Source organism: Pogoniulus pusillus, chromosome 9 (genome assembly GCF_015220805.1).
Source record: "Pogoniulus pusillus isolate bPogPus1 chromosome 9, bPogPus1.pri, whole genome shotgun sequence".
NCBI classification, from domain to species: domain Eukaryota; kingdom Metazoa; phylum Chordata; class Aves; order Piciformes; family Lybiidae; genus Pogoniulus; species Pogoniulus pusillus.
Genome location: NC_087272.1, coordinates 37,832,951 through 37,858,319, shown reverse-complemented (window position 1 = coordinate 37,858,319; position 25,369 = coordinate 37,832,951). Strand labels below are relative to the sequence as shown.

Sequence of the window (25,369 nt, the reverse complement as noted above, 5' to 3'; positions counted from 1 at the left end):
GAGATCCTACTTCTGACTTCCTGACAGCCATAAAACTATCACATTAGAGAAAGAATTTGCAATGGTTTTTAAGAGTTGTATTTCTGTTGCTCTTTTTTTAGTGTTTTCTTACTGCAGATTGCTTAAAAATAGTTTTTTTTCCTAGTTCTTAAGCAATTGCAGATGAAAAACTTCACTGAAAATAACTTACTAGGACAAGAGGGGAAAAAAAAGTGTTGGTACATTTTACCTGCTCTAGGTTTTCAGTACCCTGCTGCACTTAAAGGAATATATATGCATGTGGGTTCTAAGGTGGTTTCTTCAGTGAGCTCTGCTGAAGCCTGTAGGCTTTATCATAGTGAAATGACAGCAGTCAGCTAAGCAAGAAAACGATGTCTGTGTCAGCATTGCTGTGTTCTCAGAGTGGTTTCCTGGGCTCATGCTTGGTGGTGGTGTTCTTACCTCTGATTATTGATGTGCCATTCATTCATCTGCTTGATTTTGGACTAACAGAAGTCAGTCAGAGAATCCAAACTGCTCACCCAGCTGGGAGGCAGGTGATGCTACATTATCTGCTGCCATGGATGAACAACATTGAGTTGGTGGACTTGAAACCTTTGCCAACCATTCGGCGGCCAGAGGAAGATGAAGAAGAAGATCCTTTGAAAGACAGAGAAATGATGGTGAACAGCAGGCGCTGGCTACGAGGAGAGGGCTGGGGATCCCCACAGGCTACAGCCATGGTCCTCAACAACTTGATGTATATGACTGCAAAGGTAAAACTACTAACAGAAGTGCCCTGCTTTGTTCTAGTCAATTGTTGTATCTCACAGGCTACAGCCATGGTCCTCAACAACTTGATGTGTATGGCTGCAAAGGTAAAAGTACTAACAGAAGTGCCCTGCTTAGTTCTAGTCAATTGTTGTATCTCACAGGCTACAGCCATGGTCCTCAACAACTTGATGTATATGACTGCAAAGGTAAAACTACTAACAGAAGTGCTCTGCTTAGTTCTAGTCAATTGTTGTGTCCCACAGGCTACAGCCATGGTTCTCAACAACTTGATGTATATGACTGCAAAGGTAAAAGTACTAACAGAAGTGCTCTGCTTAGTTCTAGTCAATTGTTGTATCTCACAGGCTACAGCCATGGTCCTCAACAACTTGATGTGTATCACTGCAAAGGTAAAAGTACTAACAGAAGTGCCCTGCTTTGTTCTAGTCAATTGTTGTGTCCCACAGGCTACAGCCATGGTCCTCAACAACTTGATGTGTATGGCTGCAAAGGTAAAAGTACTAACAGAAGTGCCCTGCTTTGTTCTAGTCAGTTGTTGTGTCCCACAGGCTACAGCCATGGTCCTCAACAACTTGATGTATATGACTGCAAAGGTAAAACTACTAACAGAAGTGCCCTGCTTTGTTCTAGTCAATTGTTGTATCTCACAGGCTACAGCCATGGTCCTCAACAACTTGATGTATATGACTGCAAAGGTAAAACTACTAACAGAAGTACCCTGCTTTGTTCTAGTCAGTTGTTGTGTCCCACAGGCTACAGCCATGGTCCTCAACAACTTGATGTATATGACTGCAAAGGTAAAAGTACTAACAGAAGTGCCCTGCTTAGTTCTAGTCAGTTGTTGTGTCCCACAGGCTACAGCCATGGTCCTCAACAACTTGATGTGTATGGCTGCAAAGGTAAAAGTACTAACAGAAGTGCCCTGCTTAGTTCTAGTCAGTTGTTGTGTCCCACAGGCTACAGCCATGGTCCTCAACAACTTGATGTGTATGGCTGCAAAGGTAAAAGTACTAACAGAAGTGCTCTGCTTAGTTCTAGTCAGTTGTTGTGTCCCACAGGCTACAGCCATGGTCCTCAACAACTTGATGTGTATGACTGCAAAGGTAAAAGTACTAACAGAAGTGCCCTGCTTTGTTCTAGTCAATTGTTGTATCTCACAGGCTACAGCCATGGTCCTCAACAACTTGATGTGTATGGCTGCAAAGGTAAAAGTACTAACAGAAGTGCCCTGCTTTGTTCTAGTCAATTGTTGTATCTCACAGGCTACAGCCATGGTCCTCAACAACTTGATGTGTATGGCTGCAAAGGTAAAAGTACTAACAGAAGTGCCCTGCTTTGATCTAGTCAGTTGTTGTGTCCCACAGGCTACAGCCATGGTCCTCAACAACTTGATGTATATGACTGCAAAGGTAAAAGTACTAACAGAAGTGCCCTGCTTTGTTCTAGTCAGTTGTTGTGTCCCACAGGCTACAGCCATGGTCCTCAACAACTTGATGTATATGACTGCAAAGGTAAAACTATTAACAGAAGTGCCCTGCTTTGATCTAGTCAGTTGTTGTGTTTAGAGTGTGAGAAAAGAGAGTTCAGAGATCACAGGATCATCAAGGTTGGAAGGGACCTCAAGGATCATCCAGTTGCAACCCCTCTGCCATGGGCAGGGATGCCTCACACTGGATCGGGTTACTCAGAGCCACATCCAGCCTGGCCTTAAACATCTCCAGGGATGAGGCTTCCACCAGTTCTTTAGGCAACCTGTTCCAGTGTCTCACCACCCTTATTGTGAAGAACTTCTTCCTAATGTCTAATCTAAATCTCCTCTCCTCTAGCTTGGATCTATTCCCCACAGTTCTGTCACTACCTGGCACCTTAAAAAATCCCTCCCCAGCTTTCTTGTAGCCCACTGCAGATACTGGAAGGCCACAATAGTGGAGCCTTCTCTTCTCTAAACTGAACAAGTCCAACTCTCTCAGCCTGTCTTCATAGGAGAGGAGCTCCAGCCCTCTCATTATCCTTGTGTGTAGTCATATTTCTATTGGTATTCATATTACATTCATATTATTTCAATTTATATGTTACAAAGAGCTATGAATGAACATTAAAATGCATTTTGTCTATTTTTATAACCCATACAAGTATCTACTATACATAAATAAAATGTATAGCATAGAAATAAAATACATAAAGATATTTAGATGTGTTTATATCAGTATCTCATCTATATTTAGACTTTTTAGACTGTCAGGGAGTGACAGGAATGGGGGGAATGGAGCAAAGCTGGAGGTGGGGAGAGTGAGGCTGGAGGTGAGGAGGAAGTTGTTGAGCAGGAGAGTGGTGAGAGGCTGGCAGGGGTTGCCCAGGGAGGTGGTTGAGGCCCCATGGCTGGATGTGTTTAAGGCCAGGCTGGCTGAGGCTGTGTGCAGCCTGCTCTAGGGTAGGGTGTCCCTGGGCATGGCAGGGGGGTTGGCACTGGCTGCTCCTTGTGGTCCCTTCCAGCCCTGACTGATTCTATGATTCTGTATCATCTATCAATATGTCTATCTATCTATATGTTTGGCCACAACAGCCCCAAGCAGCACTCCAGGCTGGGGCCAGAGTGGCTGAGAGCAGCCAGGCAGAGAGGGACCTGGGGGTGCTGGTAGAGAGGAGCTGAAGCTGAGGCAGCAGTGCCCAGGTGGGCAGCAGAGCCAATGGCATCGTGGCCTGGCTCAGGAGCAGTGTGGGCAGCAGGACAAGGGAGGTTCTTGTGCCCCTGTGCTCAGCACTGCTCAGGCCACCCCTTGAGTGCTGTGTCCAGTTCTGGGCTCCTCAATTCAAGAGAGATTCTGAGATGCTGGAAGGTGTCCAGAGAAGGGCAGCAAGGCTGATGAGGGGCCTATGAGGGGAGGCTGAGGGAGCTGGGGCTGTTTAGTCTGGAGAATTAGTTCCTTGCAGAATGTGGCAAGTTGGACTGGATGATCTCTGGAGGTCCCTTCCAACCCCTACCATTGTACGATCTCATGGTAGAAACACAACAGCTTCTTCCAGGACTTCTGTCTCCTCCTTCTAGAACCTCTCCCACTGTACTGGTCAAATCCAATGTTTTCTACTGGAGTTTTCAGCAGAGATAATTGCTTTTGTTTTCTAGTATGGTGATGAAGTGGCATGGTCAGAGATAGAAAACGTCTGGACTACTTTGGCAGACAGCTGGCCAAAGAATCTGAAAATCATCCTGCACTTCCTCATCAGTATCTGTGGAGTGAACAGTGAACCCAGCCTTTTGCCTTATGTGAGTATGTCCAATGCCTTCCCTCACTGCTGTTGATACTTTAAAAAGCAGTTGTGTGTCTAGCAGCAAAGGTGGCCAAACAAACAAACAACACCACAAAAGGTGAGGTAGGATTTCCAGTGTCAACACCTCCAGCGTGGTGTTTTATGACCACTGAGTACTATGATCAAATTCAGCTCTTTTGTTTGAGCTACTTTGGACATTGGTGTCCAAATTTTACAGTCAGTTTTTGGTCAAACCTGGAATCTGTGAAATGGGCTTGGGAAAATAAATTAACCAGAAAAGGATATTGCACCTTAAAGATAGCTGAGACTTCCTGAAGGCAACTTAATGTCACAGTTTATTCAGGGTAGGAAGTTGTTGCAGAGGGGGAAAGATTAATTAGTGGGAGATGATATTCTGTAACCATGTATAATTTATTAACTTCAATATTCTGAACTCCTGCCACCCCCAACCACTGAATCTTTGATGTTAATATTTGTTCTTACATGGTTATGGAAGACATTCTAGCAGAGAATTCTTATGTACTATAGGCTTAATAAAATTGCTGCAATTAAGTGTTTACTCTTAGCAGAGTATGGAAATGTTTTGGAGAATTAATTTTACTTCCTTTAAGTGATTTTCTATGCTGTAACTTAGTGTAGTCCCAAAAAAGAAGTTGGTAAAATTGGAGCCCCTATTACAAGAGGGATGTGGAGATGTTGGACTGTGTCCAGAGCAGGGCTGAGAGGGCTGCAGCAGCTCTGCTGTGAGCACAGACTGAAAGAGTTGGGGCTGTGCAGGCTGGAGCAGAGGAGGCTCCCAGGGGACCTTCTTGTGGCCTTCCAGGGTCTGAAGGGGGCTCCAAAAGAGCTGGGGAGGGACTTTTTAGGCGCTAGGAGAGTGGCAGGAGTGGGAGGAATGGAGCAAAGCTGGAGGTGGGGAGAGTCCAACTGGAGATGAGGAGGAAGTTGTTGGTGATGAGAGTGGTGAGAGGCTGGCAGGGGTTGCCCAGGGAGGTGGTTGAGGCCCCATGGCTGGAGGTGTTTGAGGCCAGGCTGGCTGAGGCTGTGTGCAGCCTGCTCTAGGGTAGGGTGTCCCTGGGCATGGCAGGGGGCTTGGAACTGACTGCTCCTTGTGGTCCCTTCCAACCCTGACTGCTTCTATGATTCTCTAAGATAATAGAGTGAAATAATACAGTAAAATAAGACAACAGAGTGAAATAATACAGTAAAAAAGTAGAGTGAAGTAATACTGTAGAAAAGACAATAGAGTGAAGTAATGCAGTAGAAAAGACAGTGGAGTGAAGTAATGCAGTAGAAAAGACAGTGGAGTGAAGAAATGCTGTAGAAAAGACAGTGGAGTGAAGTGATGCAGTAGAAAAGACAGTGGAGTGAAGTAATGCAGTAGAAAAGACAGTGGAGTGAAGAAATGCAGTAGAAAAGACAGTGGAGTGAAGTGATGCAGTAGAAAAGACAGTGGAGTGAAGTAATGCAGTATAAAAGACAGTGGAGTGAAGTGATGCAGTAGAAAAGACAGTGGAGTGAAGTGATGCAGTAGAAAAGACAGTGGAGTGAAGTAATGCAGTATAAAAGACAGTGGAGTGAAGAAATGCAGTAGAAAAGACAGTGGAGTGAAGTGATGCAGTAGAAAAGACAGTGGAGTGAAGTGATGCAGTAGAAAAGACAGTGGAGTGAAGTAATGCAGTATAAAAGACAGTGGAGTGAAGAAATGCAGTAGAAAAGACAGTGGAGTGAAGTGATGCAGTAGAAAAGACAGTGGAGTGAAGTGATGCAGTAGAAAAGACAGTGGAGTGAAGTAATGCAGTAGAAAAGACAGTGGAGTGAAGAAATACTGTAGAAAAGACAATAGAGTGAAGTAATGCAGTAGAAAAGACAGTGGAGTGAAGTGATGCAGTAGAAAAGACAGTGGAGTGAAGTAATGCAGTAGAAAAGACAGTGGAGTGAAGTAATACTGTAGAAAAGACAATAGAGTGAAGTAATGCAGTAGAAAAGACAGTGGAGTGAAGTAATGCAGTAGAAAAGACAGTGGAGTGAAGTAATGCAGTAAAGACAAAGAGCATAGCAAAACAACACAGTAAAATGAAGTAGCTGTCACTCCATGTAGAGTGATCACTCTGACATGATCAAGTTGTATAACAAAATACCCACCCCAAGCTCCCTCAAAATCGATTTCATCCTTTGTTAAAGCATATGTGAGAGCACTGGAGGGGATAGCACGAGTTAAAATGTGATACCTGCTGGAAAAGGTAGCCTAGAACACAGCTCTGAAAGCTCCTAATGGATTCATATCAGAATACATTCCCTCCAGTGGTGATCCCAGCCCCTGTAAGGGAAGTCTGCTACTTAAAACCTGTTACTGAGCTCAAAAGACTTTCTTGCTCTTGTGATGATGATCTGGATGAGGGCATGGAGTCAGTCATCATTAAGTTTGCAGATGACACCAAGCTGGGGGCAGATGTGACTGAGTTGGAAGGCAGAAGGGCTCTGCAGTGGGACCTTGACCACCTGGACAGATGGGCAGAGTCCAAGGGGATGGTGTTCAATAGCTCCAAGTGCAGGGTGCTGCACTTTGGCCACAACAACCCCATGCAGAGATACAGGCTGGGGTGGGAGTGGCTGAGAGCAGCCAGACAGAGAGGGATCTGGGGGTGCTGATTGATACCTGCCTGAACATGAGCCAGCAGTGTGCCCAGGTGGCCAAGAGAGCCAGTGGCATCCTGGCCTGCATCAGCAATGGTGTGGTTAGCAGGAGCAGGGAGGTCATTCTGCCCCTGTACTCTGCACTGCTTAGACCACACCTTGAGTGCTGTGTTCAGTTCTGGGCCCCCCAGTTTAGGAGGGACATTGAGATGCTTGAGCGTGTCCAGAGAAGGGCAACGAGGCTGGGGAGAGGCCTTGAGCACAGCCCTACGAGGAGAGGCTGAGGGAGCTGGGATTGGTTAGCCTGGAGAAGAGGAGGCTCAGGGGAGACCTTATTGCTGTTTACAACTACCTGAGGGGAGGTTGTGGCCAGGAGGAGGTTGCTCTCTTCTCTCAGGTGGCCAGCACCAGAACAAGAGGACACAGCCTCAGGCTGTGCCAGGGGAGATTTAGGCTGGAGGTGAGGAGAAACTGAGAGAGTCATTGGACACTGGAATGGGCTGCCCGGGGAGGTGGTGGAGTCGCCGTCCCTGGAGCTGTTCAAGGCAGGACTGGACGTGGCACTTGGTGCCATGGTCTGGCCTTGAGCTCTGTGGTAAAGGGTTGGACTTGATGATCTGTGAGGTCTCTTCCAACCTTGGTGATACTGTGACACTGTGATGTGTTTCTGATGCTTTTGACAGCTGTGAAAGCAGTTTGGTTTGCTTTTAGAACCAATGTGGGTTTCAGGTATCCTCATTGCAGTGCAGTATTGATTCTATTAGGTTCAAATCTCCTCTCTTCTTCTTACTCCTTAAATGGAGTCATTGCAATAAGAGTTTTATCTATCTACTTAGTATTTTATGTGTGGGTTTGTTTTTTTCATGCAGGTAAAGAAAGTTATTGTTTATCTGGGTCGAGATAAAACAATGCAACTCCTAGAAGAGCTGGTGAGTGAGCTTCAGCTTACAGATCCTGTCAGTTCAGGAGTCACCCATATGGATAATCCACCCTACTACCGCATCACTTCCAGTTACAAAATCCCTTCTGTCACTTCAGGTGAGAATTTATTCCCTTACATTTGTGTTACCAGCAGTGCTAAGCTTGCTGTGATCAATCAGTTGTAGCATTGGAGTTTACCTCTTGACTATTCAGCAAGAGCACAGTGTGCTCTTTGTAAGAGTACATGCAGAGTTTGCAAGCTCTTCAGGTTTTGATGTAGGTAGGGTTCTTATTAAAGAGCTTCTGACAGGTTCACAAGGAGCACATTTGGGTTAATATATCTTAGACTTTATGGTCAGGATTTGAACTGCTTGCTTTCACTGTATCATTTTAATGTTATCACAGAATCACATAGAATCACAGAATGTTAGGGGCTGGAAGGCACCTTGAAAGGTCATCCAGTCCAACTCCCCTGCCAGAGCAGGATCATCTATACCAGATGACACAGGAACACATCCAGGCAGGTCTTGCATATCTCCAGAGAGAGAGACTCCACAACTCCCCTCTTCTGGCACCCTTACAGTGGAAACACTCTTTGTCATGTTTCCATGGAACTTCATCTGCCTGAGCTTCCACCCAGTGCCCCTTGTCCAGTCCCTGGGCAACACCCAGCAGAGCCTGGCTCCATTCTCTCAGCACTCACCCTGCACATATTGATAACTATGACTGAGGTCACCTCTCAGTCTCCTCCTCTCCCAGCAGCACTGTCCCAGCTCCCTCAGGCTCTCCTCATTAAGATCTTCCACTCCCTTCTTCATTTCCATGGCTCTGCACTGGACTCGTTCAAGCAGTTCCCTGAGGTCCCTCTTGAACTGAGGGGCTCAGAACTTCACATACTACTGCAGATGCAGCCTCACCAGGGAGGAGCAGAGGGGAAGGAAAACCTCTGTTGACCTACTAACCCTTCTAAGCCTCCCAGAATGCCTTTGGCCTTCTTGGCCACAAGAGCACATTGCTGGCTCATGGTCAACCTTCCATCCACTTGGATGCCCAGGTCCTGTTCCCCTTTACAGATCTCCAGTCATGTCAGACAGCTGTGAAAACTGGTGTAGTAAAATTGATGCCATTGTAAATCCATGTAAGCAGAAGCTGCACCCACAGGAATTAAATGCACTGTACTGAGGAGGATTTAGTTAAAAATGACAATTTACAGTAGATCAATCATCCAAAAATGCATTGAAGATAAAAAATGTGCCTACCACATGCTTCCATCCAAGAACATGCTGAGAAATGGGGAGGAAAGCTCTCTGGGGTTAGTGAAGCATCTTTCCAAGTGAAGCAGAGAAGGGCAACAAGGCTGGTGAGAGGCCTGGAGCACAGCCCTGTGAGGAGAGGCTGAGGGAGCTGGGGGTGTGCAGCCTGCAGCAGAGGAGGCTCAGGGCAGAGCTCATTGCTGCCTGCAGCTGCCTGAAGGGAGGCTGTAGCCAGGTGGGGTTGGGCTCTGCTGCCAGGCAACTAGGGACAGAAGAAGGGGACACAGCCTCAAGTTGTGCCAGGGCAGGTCTAGGCTGTATGTTGTTAGGAAGTTGTTGTCAGAGAGAGTGACTGGCATTGGAAGGGGCTGCCCAGGGAGGTGGTGGAGTCACTGTGCTTGGAGGTGTTTAAGAGGAGATGAGGCACTTAGTGCCATGGTTGGTTGGCCAGGGCTGGGTGCTAGGTTGGACTGGCTGAGCTTGGAGTTCTCTTCCAACCTGCTTGCTTCTATGATTCAAAGTAAATGAGGGTCATTGAGTAGTGCTTAAGGCCTCTTTTCCTTTCTATTCACCAATCTCCTTCTTTGTCCACCATTCACAGGTACCACTTCTAGTAGCAATACAATGGTAGCTCCCACGGATGGCAACGCTGACAGCAAACATATAAAAGACAATATTGAAGAGAAGTAAGTATCTCCTCACAGAGCAGTTCTCAGGTGAATTGGAGGAATTTCTGGTAGGTATCAGAAATGCTTGCACCTCAGTGGCTGCAGCTATGCCTGCAAGGCAGCAAATGCCTGACTTTAAGTTTTAAGCAACAGATCTGCATGAAGGCACTGCCAGCTCACGGTGAGCTCCTCATCAACCAACACCTCCAAGTGTTATTTTGCCTAGAAGTGAGAATAACTCCTGTATAATGGCAACAAATACTTCAGTGTACATAAATGTTAATGCAAATGATGTCCCAGAAATATAAGTGATGGTGGATTTTCTCCTTGACTCTCTTTACCTGGCATTGCTTCAGGAGGTGTATCCTCCACAGCAAAGATGTTTGGGCATCGTTATTGATTGTCCTTAGACAATGAAATCTTGGAGCATAACAAATCAGTTTGCTGAAATACAGTTTTAGTGAGGGGCTGATGGAATTTAATGTCACTGAACATCACTTACTAGTGCTGCTTTCTTTCTTTCTTCCAGTTATGTCCATCTAGACATCTACAGTGGGTTGAACAGTAACTTAAATCGCCAGCACCACAGACTAGAGTCTCGCTACAGCAGCAGCTCTGGAGGCTCCTATGAAGAAGAAAAAAGTACTGGGTTTTATTTTAAAAACAAAGCCAAAATTGCACCTCTGATGCTTTGATTATCCTGTGGCTTGTAGTTTACATTTCCAGTTGCTTTCTGAAGTCCAACAGCAAGTTCAAGTATCCCCTAAACTATTTTGGTTTTGAGCAAAAGAGTTTTTAAAAGCTGCAACTGAATATTTATTTGTGCAAGTTTGTCAGCATCACATCCTATGGTGTGTAGTGTCTGTTCTTAGCAGGTTAATATCTGATACAGCCTGGATGAGAGGACTTTCTGTTTTGGGGCATGGGAGTTGCTTGCTTCCTCTGCTCCAAGCATCGTCCTGATGTTGCTGTGCCTCCAGGAATGGTGCACCTGTTTTGCCAAGAGATCCAGTGGTGTCCTGGGCTGGCTCAGGAGCAGTGTGACCAGTAGGAGGAGGGAGGTTATTCTGCCCCTGTGCTCAGCACTGCTCAGGTCACACCTTGAGTACTGTGTCCAGTTCTGGGCTCCTCAATTCAAGAGAGATGTTGAGGTGCTGGAAGGTGTGGAGAGAAGGGCAGCAAGGATGGGGAGGGTCCTGGAGCAGAGCCCTGTGAGGAGAGGCTGAGGGAGCTGGGGGTGTGCAGCCTGCAGCAGAGGAGGCTCAGGGCAGAGCTCATTGCTGCCTGCAGCTGCCTGCAGGGAGGCTGTAGCCAGCTGAGATTGGTCTCTCCTCCTAGGCAATCAGCAACAGAAGAAGGAGACAGTCTCAAGTTGTGCCAGGGCAGGTCTAGGCTGGATGTGAGGAGGAAGTTGTTGTCAGAGAGAGTGACTGGCATTGGAATGGGCTGCCCAGGGAGGTGGTGGAGTGGCTGTGCCTGGAGGTGTTGAAGCCAAGCCTGGATGAGGCACTTAGTGCCATGATCTAGTTGACTGGATGGGGCTGAGTGCTAGGTTGGGCTGGATGATCTCGGAGGTGTCTTCAAACCTGCTTGATTCTGTGATTCTATGAGTCTGTGATTCGTGCAGCTCTAGACAGGTTTTCCTGCTTTGGAATGCAAACAGTGAACTGTGAACATCTTCCCAAATGAGCAGTTCTATTGTACTTTCTTTAACAGTAGCATTGCCAAAGGTAGCTAAAAGGTTTAGCAGAAGATACAGGAGAGAGATTAGCAGGGGCAAGGTGACATCGACGAGGACCAGATGGTCTTTATAGCTGGTTTCCTCCTCTCCTAGATCTCACAGAATCATAGAATGCTAGGGGCTGGAACAGACCTTCAGAGATCATCCAGTCCAACTCCCTTGCCAAAGCATGACAACCCAGGCAGGCTACACAGGAGCACAACCCAGGCAGGTTTGGAGCCTCCAGAGAAAGACACTCCACAGCCTCTCTGGGCAGCCTGCTCCAGGGCATTTCAAGAAGTTAAAAATATTTATTTAGAAGACTATATAATAAACATGGATTTTTGTTGTTGTTGTTCTGGTTTAATTATCTGTTATTTTAGGTGACTCAATGCCTCTGTATGCAAACTGGCGCTTGAAAGTGATGGAACACAACCAAGGAGAGCCTCTGCCTTTTCCACCTACTGGAGGTTGCTGGTCACCATTGGTGGATTACTTGCCTGAAACTTCTCCGGGCATGTCTCTTCACAGGTAACTGTTTTAACAGCACTGATGGCAGTTCTTTGTGTTTTCAGTTGCACAAACAGAGTAATTTAAAGATCAGAGACTAAGACACAGAAGGTAGAACATTTGTCTTATGAAGTCTTCCCTTGTTTTCCCTTCCCTTGTTTCCTCTTCCTTTCCCTTGTTTTCCCTTGCCTTGTTTTCTCTTCCTTTCCTTTGTCTTCTCCTCTCTTCCCTTCCCTTATTTTCCCTTCCCTTCCCTTCCCTTCCCTTCCCTTCCCTTCCCTTCCCTTCCCTTCCCTTCCCTTCCCTTCCCTTCCCTTCCCTTCCCTTCCCTTCCCTTCCCTTCCCTTCCCTTCCCTTCCCTTCCCTTCCCTTCCCTTCCCTTCCCTTCCCTTCCCTTCCCTTCCCTTCCCTTCCCTTCCCTTCCCTTGTTTCCCTTCCCTTCCTTTCCCTTGTTTTCCCTTCCCTTCCCTTCCCTTCCCTTGTTTCCCTTCCCTTCCTTTCCCTTGTTTTCCCTTCCCTTCCCTTCCCTTCCCTTCCCTTCCCTTCCCTTCCCTTCCCTTCCCTTCCCTTCCCTTCCCTTCCCTTCCCTTCCCTTCCCTTCCCTTCCCTTCCCTTCCCTTCCCTTCCCTTCCCTTGTTTCCCTTGCCTTCCTTTCCCTTGTTTTCCCTTCCCTTCCCTTCCCTTCCCTTCCCTTCCCTTCCCTTCCCTTCCCTTCCCTTCCCTTCCCTTCCCTTCCCTTCCCTTCCCTTCCCTTCCCTTCCCTTCCCTTCCCTTCCCTTCCCTTCCCTTCCCTTCCCTTCCCTTCCCTTGTTTTCTCTTCCCTTCCCTTCCCTTGTTTTCTCTTCCCTTCCTTTCCCTTGTTTTCCCTTCCCTTGTTTTCTCTTCCCTTTTTTCCCATTGATTTCCCTTCCTTTCTTTTCCTCAACTCTAGCAGTTGAAGATTTCTCAGCCTTTTTGTTTGGAGGTGTAAAGTTTTTCTATGTACTGAGCATTCATCTTTGCTTCTGGAGTACAACTTAGTGGATGTTTATGGATGTACAATAGTTACTGGTAGTATATTAAGCTCTTTGCAGCTTCTAATGAAGTTGATGCTGTGTTATCCTAACAAACTTTTCTGTTGTTTTTAGATGCAATATAGCAGTGATCCTCCTGACTGACTTGATAGTTGACCACAGTGTAAAGGTGGAATGGGGAGGATATTTACATCTTTTGCTCCATGCAATTTTTATAGGTAAGTGAATTCCTACAGGAGTATGTCTAATAGCTGAGAAATTGTAGCTGCTTTTAAACTAAATGCCACTGCCTCTCCTCAGGGCTGCTCTCCAAGCAGCACATTTGGGTTTATATTGGGTTTATACTGAGACACTACCAAACTGTTTAATGAATTACAAATCAATTCTTTGGTAAAGCACAACAGACCATTGAGAATCCAACTGGATGTTAAATGATTTAGTTCAGCAGGCTCTTCTGAATGTCACTAAGCTTTTCCATTCTTCTTTTCTCTTAGGTTTTGACCACTGTCACCCAGAAGTCTATGAGCATTGCAAACGGCTGCTTTTGCATCTACTGATAGTGATGGGGTCTGGCACTAATGTCCAGTCTGTTGCTTCTGTCCTGCTCAGAAACAGAGAGTTCAATGAGTCCAGGGTGCTTACTGTCAAGCAAGCTACACACTTAGACTATACTTTCACAGGTAGGCTTTAGATGTATGAAGTTGCCTGTTAAAATACCATGAAAAGTCTTCCAGGTGTTATTTTCATGTCTGTTATTTGTAATTTCCTAAGCCCTTGGCATGAAAATGTGTTCAGACAGATTTTATTTCAGTCAAAATTAATATAGAAGCATAGAATCAGTCAGGGTTGGAAGGGACCACAAGGAGCAGCCAATTCCACCCTCCTGCCATGCCCAGGGACACCCTACCCTAGAGCAGGCTGCCCACAGCCTCAGCCAGCCTGGCCTCAAACACCTCCAGCCATGGGGCCTCAACCACCTCCCTGGGCAACCCATTCCAGCCTCTCACCACTCTCCTGCTCAACAACTTCCCTCTCACCTCCAGCCTGAACGTCCCCACCTCCACCTTTGCTCCATTCCCCCCATTCCTGTCACTCCCTGACAGCCTAAAAAGTCCCTCCCCAGCTATTTTGTAGCCCCTTCCAGATCCTGGAAGGCCACAAGAAGGCCACCTGGGAGCCTCCTCTGCTCCAGCCTGCACAGCCCCAACTCTTTCAGGCTGTGCTCACAGCAGAGCTGCTGCAGCCCTCTGAGCATCCTTGGGGCACTTCCCTGGACACTCTCCAGCATCTCCACATCCTTCTTGTCCCAGGGGCTCCAGAACTGGATGCAGTATTCCAAGTGGAGTCTCAGCAGAGCAGAGTAGAGGGGGAGAATGATTCTGTTCATACAGGTTTTATTTAAGAGAAAGTTAATGTGACTCATGTTAGCAGTTTGTGCCCAGTCACAGAAGTTGGATGATTGAATAGCAGTGGAAACCACAGAGGGAGCTTAATGATTCTGAGCTATGATATAGAACTGTTTATGATGCCCAAGTTGATGAAACCCTCTAAGATCATAGCATCATAGAATGGGTTAGGTTGGAAGGGACCACAAAGGTCATCTAGTTCCAACCCCCTGCCGTAGGCAGGGACATCTCCCACTAGAACAGATCACTCAAGGCCTCATCCAGCCTGGCCTTGAACACCTCCAGGGGGGTTGTGGAGCACAGAATCACCCGATGTGATCTTTGATCACATCGGGTGATTCTGTGCTCCACAACCCCCCTGGGCAACCTGTGCCAGTGTCTCACCACCCTCTTCCTTGTTTACAACAGCTGACTTTTGAGCTGTCATTGCATTATTCAACAGGCTATCAGAATACTACTTTTTTTTCATAGAATCAGTCAGGGTTGGAAGGGACCACAGGGATCAGCCAATTCCAACCCCCCTGCCATGCCCAGGGACACCCTACCCTCAATCAAGCTGGCCAGAGCCTCATCCAGCCTGGCCTCAGACACTTAGTTTCTACAGTGTTCATCTTAACCAGACTAATACACAGGGAATTGTATTTTCCACCTGTGTCTTCATCGAAGTTGTGTTTTGATGGTAGGAGCCTGTTGTAGTTGACAAAAGCAGTTAATTTTTCAGTGTTTCATAGCACTTCAGTAGGTGGCAGCCTCCTGCTGTAAGATCTGTTCTGTTTTGTTCACATCTGAAGTTCTTCTGTCACTCACCAAAGGTCTTCAGCTGTTTTGTCAGTCTGATATTCACAGCAATCAGAAGTGGAAAAGTGGACACAGTGAAAGAATTCTTTGGTGTAACGTCACTGTTGCACCTGTGTGGTGGCTTAAACCACTTCATTCCTTAATCTTGGGTAGAAACATAAATGTGTCTCAGTGTTTTGTTGTAATTAAAACAAAAATCTCTGAAACTCCAACAGGTTCAGCATCAAACATTTCCAGATGATGCTTAAAATATGCATAGAGTCATAGAATGGTCTGGGTTGGAGGAGACCTCCAAAGCTCATCCAGCCCAACCCCTTCTGCATTCAGCAGGGACATGGTTAATTAGATCAGGTTGCCCACAGACCTGTCGAGCCTCACCTTAGAATCATAGAATCAACCAGGTTGGAAGAGACCTCCAAGCTCATCCAGTCCAACCTAGCACCCAGCCCTGTCCAATCAACCAGACCATGGCACTAAGTGCCTCATCCAGGCTTTTCTTGAAGACCCCCAGGGACGGTGCCTCCACCACCTCCCTGGGCAGCCCATTCCAATGCCAATCACTCTCTCTGTGAAGAACTTCTTCCTAACATCCAGCCTAGACCTGCCCTGGCACAACTTGAGACTGTGTCCCCTTGTTCTGTTGCTGGTTGCCTGAGAGAAGAGCCCACCCCCCACCTGGCTACAGCCTCCCCTCAGGTAGTTGTAGACAGTAATAAGATCACCCCTGAGCCTCCTCTTCTCCAGGCTAAACACCCCCAGCTCCCTCAACCTCTCCTCATAGGATTTGTGCTCCAGGCCCCTCATCAGCTTTGTTGCCCTTCTCTGGACATGTTCCAGCACCTCAACATCTCTCTTGAATTGAAGGGCCCAGAACTGGACACAGCACTCAAGGTGTGGCCTGACCAGTGCTGAGTACAGGGGCAGAAGAACCTCCCTTGTCCTGCTGGCCACACTGCTCCTGATGCAGGCCAGGATGCCATTGGCTCTCTTGACCACCTGGGCACACTGCTGGCTCATCTTCAGCTACTATCTATCAGTACCCCCAGGTCCCTTTCCTCCTGGCTGCTCTGCAGGCACTCAGTCCCCAGCCTGTAGTGCTGCTTGGGGTTGTTGTGGCCAAAGTGTAGAACCCTGCACTTGGCCTTGTTAAATCTCATCCCATTGGCTTCTGCCCACCCATCCAGCCTGGCCAGGTCCCTCTGCAGGGCTCTCCTACCTTCCAACAGATCAACACCTGCTCCTAGCTTGGTGTCATCTGCAAACTTACTGATGCTGGACTCAATGCCCTCATCCAGGTCATCAATAAAGATATTGAATACCTCCAGGAATAAGGCCACAACCACCTCCCTGGGCAACCTATTGCAGTGTTCCACTGCCCTCATGGTGCTGAGCTTGTTCCTAACATCCATCCTAGCACAAGGGCAGCCAAGCTGGTGACAGATTTTCTTTGAATCAGCTAACAGCTCAGCCCAACCCCTGTGGTTCTGCAGAGTGGCATTTTGTGGTGGCTGTCAGTGAGCCTCAAGCTCATGTAGAGCTGTTACAGACAGAGGTTTGTGCCTCACTTTCCCTAGCCAGCTTACTTTCTCCCAGCACTTCACAGATAGATAGAGGAGTAGTGTGTGGAGTTAGTGCTGTTGTGTTTGATTCCCTTGTAGTTCTCTACAGTCTTAGAGGAGCAAGACTGAGCTAACTGCAGAGAAACTTTGTGCAGCCAGAGGAGCTCTGCTCAGAGCTGCCTTGCTAATACTTCCCTTAAAGTGCTGTCAGTTACACTGGGACTGAGTTTTAACCAAAAAAACCCAATGTCTGCACATTGTTAGGAAGTGGTTTGTGTTATTTTCCTCAGCTTAGTAAGGTGAGATTCCTCAGAAGCTCCAAACTCCAGCATAATGCAGTGGGTTTAAAAAGGGATCCCCCAGTTCCTTGCTAAGGCTCCAGGCATGTGAAGGCTTTGCCTATATCAGATTGCATTGAAATGTTTACATCTGTTGTATTATTCTCATTATGTTTGCTAATTTAGAATCATAGAATCATAGAATCAAGCAGGTTGGAAGAGACCTCCAAGCTCAGCCAGTCCAACCTAGCACCCAGCCCCATCCAGTCACCCAGACCATGGCACTAAGTGCCCCAGCCAGGCTTGGCTTTAACACCTCCAGGCACAGCCACTCCACCACCTCCCTGGGCAGCCCATTCCAATGCCAATCACATTCTCTTGTCAAGAACTTCCTCCTAACATCCCCCAGCACAACTTGAGGCTGTGTCCCCTTCTTCTGTTGCTGGTTGTCTGGGAAAAGAGACCAATTCCCACCTGGCTACAGCCTCCCTTCAGGTAGCTGTAGTCAGCAATGAGGTCTGCCCTGAGCCTCCTCTGCTGCAGGCTGCACACCCCCAGCTCCCTCAGCCTCTCCTCACAGGGCTATGCTCCAGACCTAATTTTACTGGGGTTTGAGGGGGTAATTTATGTTTTTTAGAGGGTAATTTTTTCTTTATGTATTTGATATTGGCTGTCAAGGTAAGAGCACAATAATCATCTTGGTTTTTATTTCAGCAGGTGTTCATGATTTTATACCTGATTACCAGCCCTCCCCAATGACAGACTCAGGGCTTAGTTCAAGTTCTACCTCTTCTAGCATCAGTTTAGGAAATACAAGTGCTGCCATTTCTCATCTGCAAACCACAATCCTCAATGAGGTTGACATTTCAGTAGAGCAGGATGAAAAAGTGAAAACTCTCATAGAATTTATTACCTCAAGGTAAGATTTCAGTTCTCATTTTTCTCAAGACATGTATTTTGTGGAAATGTGGCAAGCCCCTGACTGTTTGGCATCAACACTTCTTGTTTTGCCTCTTATTTTGTCACCAGAAAAGAGACAGATTAATTCCAAAGTGGTTTTGTGCTTCACAGTCTATGAACAGCTCTAATTTACCAATACTTTCAAACCATTTCAGCCACCCTTTCATGTCCTGAATGTTTAAGTCTTTTGCTATGCTGTGTCACAGAATGTTAGGAGTTGGAAGGGACCTCATCATTGAGACCAGCCCCCCTGCTAGAGCAGGACCACCTAGGGCAGCTTACACAGGAATGCACCCAGCAGGTTTGGAAAGCCTCCAGAGAAGGAGACTGCACAACCTCTCTGGGCAGCCTGCTCCAGGGCTCTGGCACTCACAGGGAAGAAGTTTTCTCTCATGTTCCCATGGCACCTCCTCTGCTCCAGCTTGCCCCCATTCCCCCTTGTCCTATCACTGGACATCCCTGAGCAGAGCCTGGCTGCATCTGCTGCCCCCCATTGGGCTGCATCCCCACACTGCCCTTAACATCTTTATAAACATGGATGAGGTCACCCCTCAGGCTCCTCTGCTCCAGGCTAAAGAGACTCAGCTCCCTCAGCCTTCCCTCCCAAGGGAGATGTTCCACTCCCTTAACCATTTGGGTAGCTTTGCACTGGACTCTTTCAGGCACTTCCCTGAGGTCCTTCTTGACCTGAAGGGCCCAGAATTGGACACAATATTCCAGCTACAGCCTCACCAGAGCAGAGCAGGTCTGTTGGCTTTGCTTGCCATACAGTTTATAGAATCCCCTTTTTTACCTAAAGACAATTAGGGAGCTGCAGGAATTGTGTGGAGTTGATGAATTACCTATCAGCAGAGAGCAGGCTCTTCAAAAACAGAGCTTTGTGGCAGAGAACATCTGTAAAGTTACCAACAGGTTGTGTGACAATGCATATAAAGCTTTCAAGAGTGCAGATCTGACATCCCACTGTTGCCCATAGATTTTGGTTATTACTTATACTTTCCATCAGCCTAAATTTAGAATAGCATGGTGGGGTGAAGGGAAGAAAGGAGATGGTTTTAATCTGTCATGGTGTTAGTTGTACTGATTCTTTGTTAGATAACTCAATGCTATCACTTCATAGAATCATAGAATCAGTCAGGGTTGGAAGGGACCACAAGGATCAGCCAGTTCTAACCCCCTTGCCATGGGTAGGGACACCCTACCCTAGATCAAGCTGGCCAGAGCCTCATCCAGCCTGGCCTTAAACACCTCCAGGGATGTGGTCTCAACCACCTTCCCGGGCAACCCATTCCAGGCTCTCACCACTCTCATGCTGAAGAACTTCCTCCTCATGTCCAGTCTGAATCTCCCCACCTCCAGCTTGGCTGGCTTCCTAAACTTCCTCCCCTTACTTCAGCTGGCTCTGATATCTTTCACTTTCTCTTGTGTGCTGTTATTATATAACCTTGGGCCCTTGTCAGACTTCTTTCCTATTCGTGTCTGCAGTTCTGAGTGCTTCATTTTATTCCTTTGCAGTTAACCTTAAGGTTAAAACAACATTTAAATAATGCTAATGCCAAAGGCTGTGGTTTATATCCTGTTTATTTTCTTCCACTTTTAGGAAAAGAGGCCCACTTTGGAATCATGAAGATGTTTCAGCCAAGAATCCTAATATAAAGAGTGCTGAGCAGTTAACTGTGTTTTTAAAGCATGTGGTGTCTGTATTTAAGCAGTCTAGCTCAGGTAGGTTGGAAAGAGTTGGTCCAGGATATGAGATCCAAGTCTGCAAACTGAATGAGTAGTTTTTGAATGCCTGTAACTTTACAGCTACAAAATCATTCTGAAGGGTTGCTTACTGCATCTAAAGAAAAGATTTTTCTTAGCTATTACATACCTGAAGTAAAAGCATGGAATGGCTTAGTTTGGAAGGGGCCTCAGAGATCATCTACTCCAGCTTCCCCACCATGGGCTGGGACACCTCTCAACTAGAGACTCAGCTGTTCAGGACCTCATCCAACCTGGCCTTGAACACTCCCAGGGAGGGAGGAGACAGCCACAGCCTATTCCAGTGTCTCTTAGGAATTAATTCCTAAGCTCCAGTCTAAACCTACTCTCTCAGCTCCAAACCATTCCCCCTTGTCCTGTCTCTAGACACCCTAATAAAAAGTCCTTCTGCATCCTTCCTGTAGGAGCCCTTCAGCTATTGGCAGGCAGCTCTCAGGTCTCCCTGGAGTCTTCTCCAGGCTAAGCACTCCCAGCACCCTCAGCCTATCCTCATAGCAGAGCTGCTTTAGCCCTTGGAACATCTTTGTGTCTCTCCTCTGGAGTTGCTCCAATATCTCTGTGTCCTTCTTGTGCTGGGGACACCTTATTATTGAAATAGAATCTTCTAAGAATGAGATAAAATACCTTAACAATTTATGGTGGTCATTAAATCATAGAATCAACCAGGCTGGAAGAGACCTCTAAGATAAATATGTTATTGTCTGCAAAGTCTCTGCAGTGTTGTGTTAGGAAAAAGAAGTTCATAGGGCTGGAAATAATTTTGAGAGTAATCATAGAATCATAGAATCAACCAGGTTGGAAGAGACCTCCAAGATCATCCAGTCCAACCTATCCCCCTGCCCCATCCAGTCAACTAGACCATGGCACTAAGTGCCTCAGCCAGTCTTTTCTTGAAGACCTCCAGGTCTGCTTGAGAAGAAGAGGGAAGATGAGAGTGTTAGGAATTAATTTGGTACTTTATTCTCTGTTAAATTCAGATGGTTTAGAATCACAGAATCAGTCAGGGTTGGAAGGGACCACAGGATTCATCTAGTTCCAACCCCCCTGCCATGCCCAGGGACACCCTACCTTAGAGCAGGCTGCACACAGCCTCAGCCAGCCTGGCCTCAAACACCTCCTGGGATGTGGCTTCGACCACCTCCCTGGGCAACCCATTCCAGCCTCTCACCACTCTCCTGCTCAACAACTTCCACCTCACCTCCAGGCTGACTCTCCCCACCTCCAGCTTTGCTCCATAAGGGTTGGGGGCTTTGGATCATTGTGTGGCCTGAGTGTTCCCTTGCTTTGACAGGAGGATTTCAGCTGGAGCAGCGCCTCAGCGAAGTGGCTTTGCAAACTGCGCTCTCCTGCTCCTCTCGCCATTACGCTGGGAGGTCCTTCCAGATTTTCAGGGCTCTGAAGCAGCCTCTTACTGCATCTACACTTTCTGATGTTCTCTCCAGACTTGTAGAAACTGTTGGAGATGCAGGAGAAGAAGCTCAGGTATTTGTTTCCCTTACTGTCTACCTAAATGACAGACCTGGGCTAGTATTTTGATGACATCTGAAAGCATTTTTTCATCCAGTTGCATCTTGTTTAGAAGTGAAGATTATTTCAAGCATCAGAGCAGTTTTACTGGTGATACTTCCTGGTTAACTGATGAAAAAAGGAGCTGCACACATTCTCTTCTCTGCCAGTTAGAACATCCAGAGTGTTTGATACATGTTTCTTGAAAACACCTTCTGTAGTTAGCACATGGAGAGATCAGACATAGGAAAAATCATTGAGGTTTTCTTTTAGTAAGAGCTTAACCTGATAAAGTGTTTAAAAGCATCCAACTTGCTGTTACTGTACACCTAAAGATGTGGATCTAATCTTGTGCTGTTGCAAAATGAGAGTCTAAATGACTCTATTCTTGAAAAGAATAGGAATGGAATAGGAGTGGAATGGAAGAGAAGAGGAATGGAATGGAATAGGAAGAGAATAAAATAGGATTAGAATAGGAAAGGAACAGAATAGGAAGATAATAGAGTAGGAATGGAATAGGAAGAGAATAGAATAGAATAGGAATAGAATAGGAATGGAATAGGAAGAGGTGAGAATAGAATAGGATTAGAATAGAATAGGAATGGAATGGAATAGGAAGAGGTGAGAATAGAATAGGATTAGAATAGAATAGGAATGGAATGGAATAGGAAGATAATAGAATAGAATAGGAATAGAATAGGAATGGAATGGAATAGGAAGAGGTGAGAATAGAATAGGATTAGAATAGGAATGGAATGGAATAGGAAGATAATAGAATAGAATAGGAATAGAATAGGAAGAGGTGAGAATAGAATAGGATTAGAATAGGAATGGAATGGAATAGGAACATAATAGAATAGAATAGGATTGGAACAGAATAGGAAGATAATAGAATAGGAATAGAGTAGGAATGGAATAGGAAGAGAATAGAATAGGAGTAGAATAGGAATGGAATGGAATAGGAAGAGAAGATAATAGAATAGGAATGGAATGGAATGGAATAGAATAAGTCAGGTCGGAAGAGACCTCCCAGCTCAGCCAGTCCAACCTACCACCCAGCCCTGGCCAAGCAACGAGACCATGGCACTAAGTGCCTCAGCCAGGCTTGGCTTCAACACCTCCAGGCTCAGTGACTCCACCACCTCCCTGGGCAGCCCATTCCAATGCCAGTCACTCTTTCTGGCAACAACTTCCTCCTAACATCCAGCCTAGACCTCCCCTGGCACAGCTTGAGGCTGTGTCCCCTTCTTCTGTTGCTGGCTGCCTGGCAGCAGAGCCCAACCCCACCTGGCTACAGCCTCCCTTCAGGTAGCTGCAGACAGCAATGAGCTCTGCCCTGAGCCTCCTCTGCTGCAGGCTGCACACCCCCAGCTCCCTCAGCAAAGCAGAATGAGTCTTTCCCTGTCTCGAAGCTGTGCTTCTCATCTGAGCTGTCTCATTGGGATTATGTTGTCTTTGATGCATGAAATAATAACTTAGTTACTACTTTTACATTTTTTCTGTCAGTCAGTGATTTGTGAGGTTGCCTAATTTATGCTGACCTGTGGCTCTCCTCAGGGTTTTGTCATAGAACTGCTTCTGACCTTAGAGTCTGCTATTGATACCTTGGCGGAAACCATGAAGCATTACGATCTGCTTTCTGCCCTTTCTCAGTAAGTTCCTGGATTTTTAGACATTTGCATTGTTAAAGATCCACATTACAAAGCCAATGAGAGAATTTTATGTTGTCCATGCAGAATAGTTGCAAAACTGCTTGCTTTTTCTGTGGTTTTTTCCCTGCCTCAAGCAAAACTCCCCACAATCTAGAGTCTCTGAAAAGCATTTCTGCTACCATTCCAACTTACCCTTCTGAGTCCAGTTTGGTTTTTTTAAGAAGCAGCTTTTCAAGGTGCTTCTTATGGCTCAGTTCTGAAATCACAGAATTCACCAGGTTGCAAAAGACCTCTGAGATCATCGAGTCCAACCTAGCACCCAACCCTTCCAATCAACTAAACCATGGCAAAACCCCTCCAGGGACAGTCTAAAAACTGTACTCATGCTTCTTGTTTAAGACATGGGTTAAGATGGTGCTTCTGTGAGTGAGGTAGTTGTTAGAATCATGGAATCAACCAGGTTGGAAGAGACCTCCAAGCTCAACCAGCCCAATCTAGCACCCAGCCCTGGCCAGTCAACCAGACCATGGCACTAAGTGCCCCAGCCAGGCTTTGCTTCAACACCTCCAGGCACAGCCACTCCACCACCTCCCTGGGCAGCCCATTCCAATGCCAATCACTCTCTCTGACAACAACTAACATCCAGCCTAGACCTCCCCTGGCACAGCTTGAGACTGTGTCCCCTTCTTCTGTTGCTGGCTGCCTGGCAGCAGAGCCCAACCCCACCTGGCTACAGCCTCCCTCCGGGTAGTTGTAGACAGCAATGAGCTCTGCCCTGAGCCTCCTCCAGGCTTACCAACCCCAGCTCCCTCAGCCTCTCCTCTTAAAAGCTCAGCACTCCCTCTGTGTCTGTGTTTGGTGTGGCATCTTTTTTCTCCTCCCCTATTTCTTAGCTGGATGCTGTGCAGATCTGTTGCATGGAATAATGCGCAGCACTGATTTGTGTTTCAGAGCCTCATACCACGATTCCGTGATGGGAAACAAGTACGCAGCTAACAGGAAAAGCACTGGACAGATAAACCTGAGCACAAGTCCCATTAGTAGTGGCAGTGGTTTGGGATACTACAGCAATACAAGGAGTAATTCTCTGAGACTGAATGTGATCAGCGAGCGGAGAGGTGACCGCCGCCGGAGCAACACACTGGATATAATGGACGGGAGGATAAACCATGGGGGAAGCTTGGCCAGGACTAGAAGCCTCTCCTCCTTGAGAGAGGGAGGCATGTATGATGTGCAGCCCACTACTGACCCTGTCAACTTGATGGCCACCATATTTTGGATTGCAGCTTCCTTGCTAGAGTCAGACTATGAGTATGAATACCTTTTGGCTCTCAAGCTGCTCAACAAGCTTCTCATCCATTTGCCTTTGGATAAGTCGGAGAGTCGGGAAAAGATAGAGAAGGTGCAGAATAAACTGAAGTGGAATAACTTCCCAGGCCTTCAGCAGCTCTTCCTCAAAGGCTTTACTTCAGCATCTACACAAGAAATGACAGTTCATCTCCTCAGTAAACTCATCACAATTTCCAGGCATGCTTTGGTGGATCCTTCTCAGTTAGCAGGTATCTTTTTGTGGCTGATGAAAACATGTTTTCCCCACCAAATTAAGTGTAATCAAAATCAGTATGTCTTATATATTTCCCTTAAAAAAACCTTCTGTGTTGACTACTGAGTTACTTCCAAGTGAGTTTTAGGAGTTAACTGTTGTTTGCACTTGTCAGTATTGCAGTGCTGGATAGTAGGAATCAGTTACAGGCTATGACTACCTGCCCATTAATTCTGCACTTAAACTTTCTCTGTTGACTACTAAGTTACTTCCAAGTGAGTTTTAAGAGTTTAATGCTTTCTGCACTTGTCAGTATTGCAGTGCTGGATAGTGGGAATCAGTTACAGGCTATGACTACCTGCCCATTAATTCTGCACTTAAACTTTCTGTGTTGACTACTGAGTTACTTCCAAGTGAGTTTTAGGAGTTAAATGTTGTTTGCACTTGTCAGTATTGCAGTGCTGGATAGTGGGAATGTTACAGGCTATGACTACCTGCCCAGAAATACCACACTTTAATTTTCTATGTTGACTACTAAGTTACTTCCAAATGAGTTTTAGCAGTTAAATGCTTTCTGCACTTGTTAGTATTGCAGTGCTGGATAGTGGGAATCAGTTACCGACTATGATTACCTGCCCAGAAATACCACACTTTAATTTTCTAAGTTGAATACTAAGTTACTTCCAAATGAGTTTTAGCAGTTAAATGCTTTCTGCACTTGTCAGTATTGCAGTGCTGGATAGTGGGAATCAGTTACAGGCTATGACTACCTGCCCAGAAATACTACACTTAAATTTTCTATGTTGACTAAGTTACTTCCAAGTGAGTTTTAGGAGTTAAATGCTTTCTGCACTTGTCAGTATTGCCATGATGGATAGTGGGAATCAGTTACAGACTATGACTACCTGCCCATTAATTCTGCACTTAAACTTTCTGTGTTGACTACTGAGTTACTTCCAAGTGAGTTTTAAGAGTTAAATGCTGTTTGCACTTGTCAGTATTGCAGTGCTGGATAGTGGGAATCAGTTACAGGCTATGACTACCTGCCCATTAATTCTGCACTTAAACTTTCTGTGTTGACTACTAAGTTACTTCCAAGTGAGTTTTAGGAGTTAAATGCTTTCTGCACTTGTCAGT

General features: G+C 46.3%; 1 protein-coding gene and 1 pseudogene across 10 annotated transcripts in view; both read left to right on the top strand.

Moving 5' to 3' along the window:
* FRYL (FRY like transcription coactivator) overlaps positions 1-25,369 on the top strand; it is a 245,094-nt gene that overhangs the window by 167,887 nt on the left and 51,838 nt on the right. For 8 of the 10 annotated variants that reach the window (XM_064149248.1, XM_064149243.1, XM_064149246.1 and 5 more), the window contains 13 exons: positions 493-755; positions 3,899-4,039; positions 7,551-7,719; positions 9,457-9,541; positions 10,053-10,165; positions 11,627-11,774; positions 12,881-12,984; positions 13,261-13,446; positions 17,522-17,726; positions 19,368-19,489; positions 20,823-21,013; positions 22,595-22,689; positions 23,641-24,248. In XM_064149248.1, the coding sequence (XP_064005318.1) occupies positions 493-755; positions 3,899-4,039; positions 7,551-7,719; positions 9,457-9,541; positions 10,053-10,165; positions 11,627-11,774; positions 12,881-12,984; positions 13,261-13,446; positions 17,522-17,726; positions 19,368-19,489; positions 20,823-21,013; positions 22,595-22,689; positions 23,641-24,248 (2,430 nt within the window). The remainder of the gene's footprint in view (positions 1-492; positions 756-3,898; positions 4,040-7,550; positions 7,720-9,456; positions 9,542-10,052; positions 10,166-11,626; positions 11,775-12,880; positions 12,985-13,260; positions 13,447-17,521; positions 17,727-19,367; positions 19,490-20,822; positions 21,014-22,594; positions 22,690-23,640; positions 24,249-25,369) is intronic. The other 2 variants (XM_064149244.1, XM_064149250.1) reach the window with 2 other exon arrangements.
* LOC135178525 (U2 spliceosomal RNA) lies at positions 10,362-10,519 on the top strand (annotated as a pseudogene).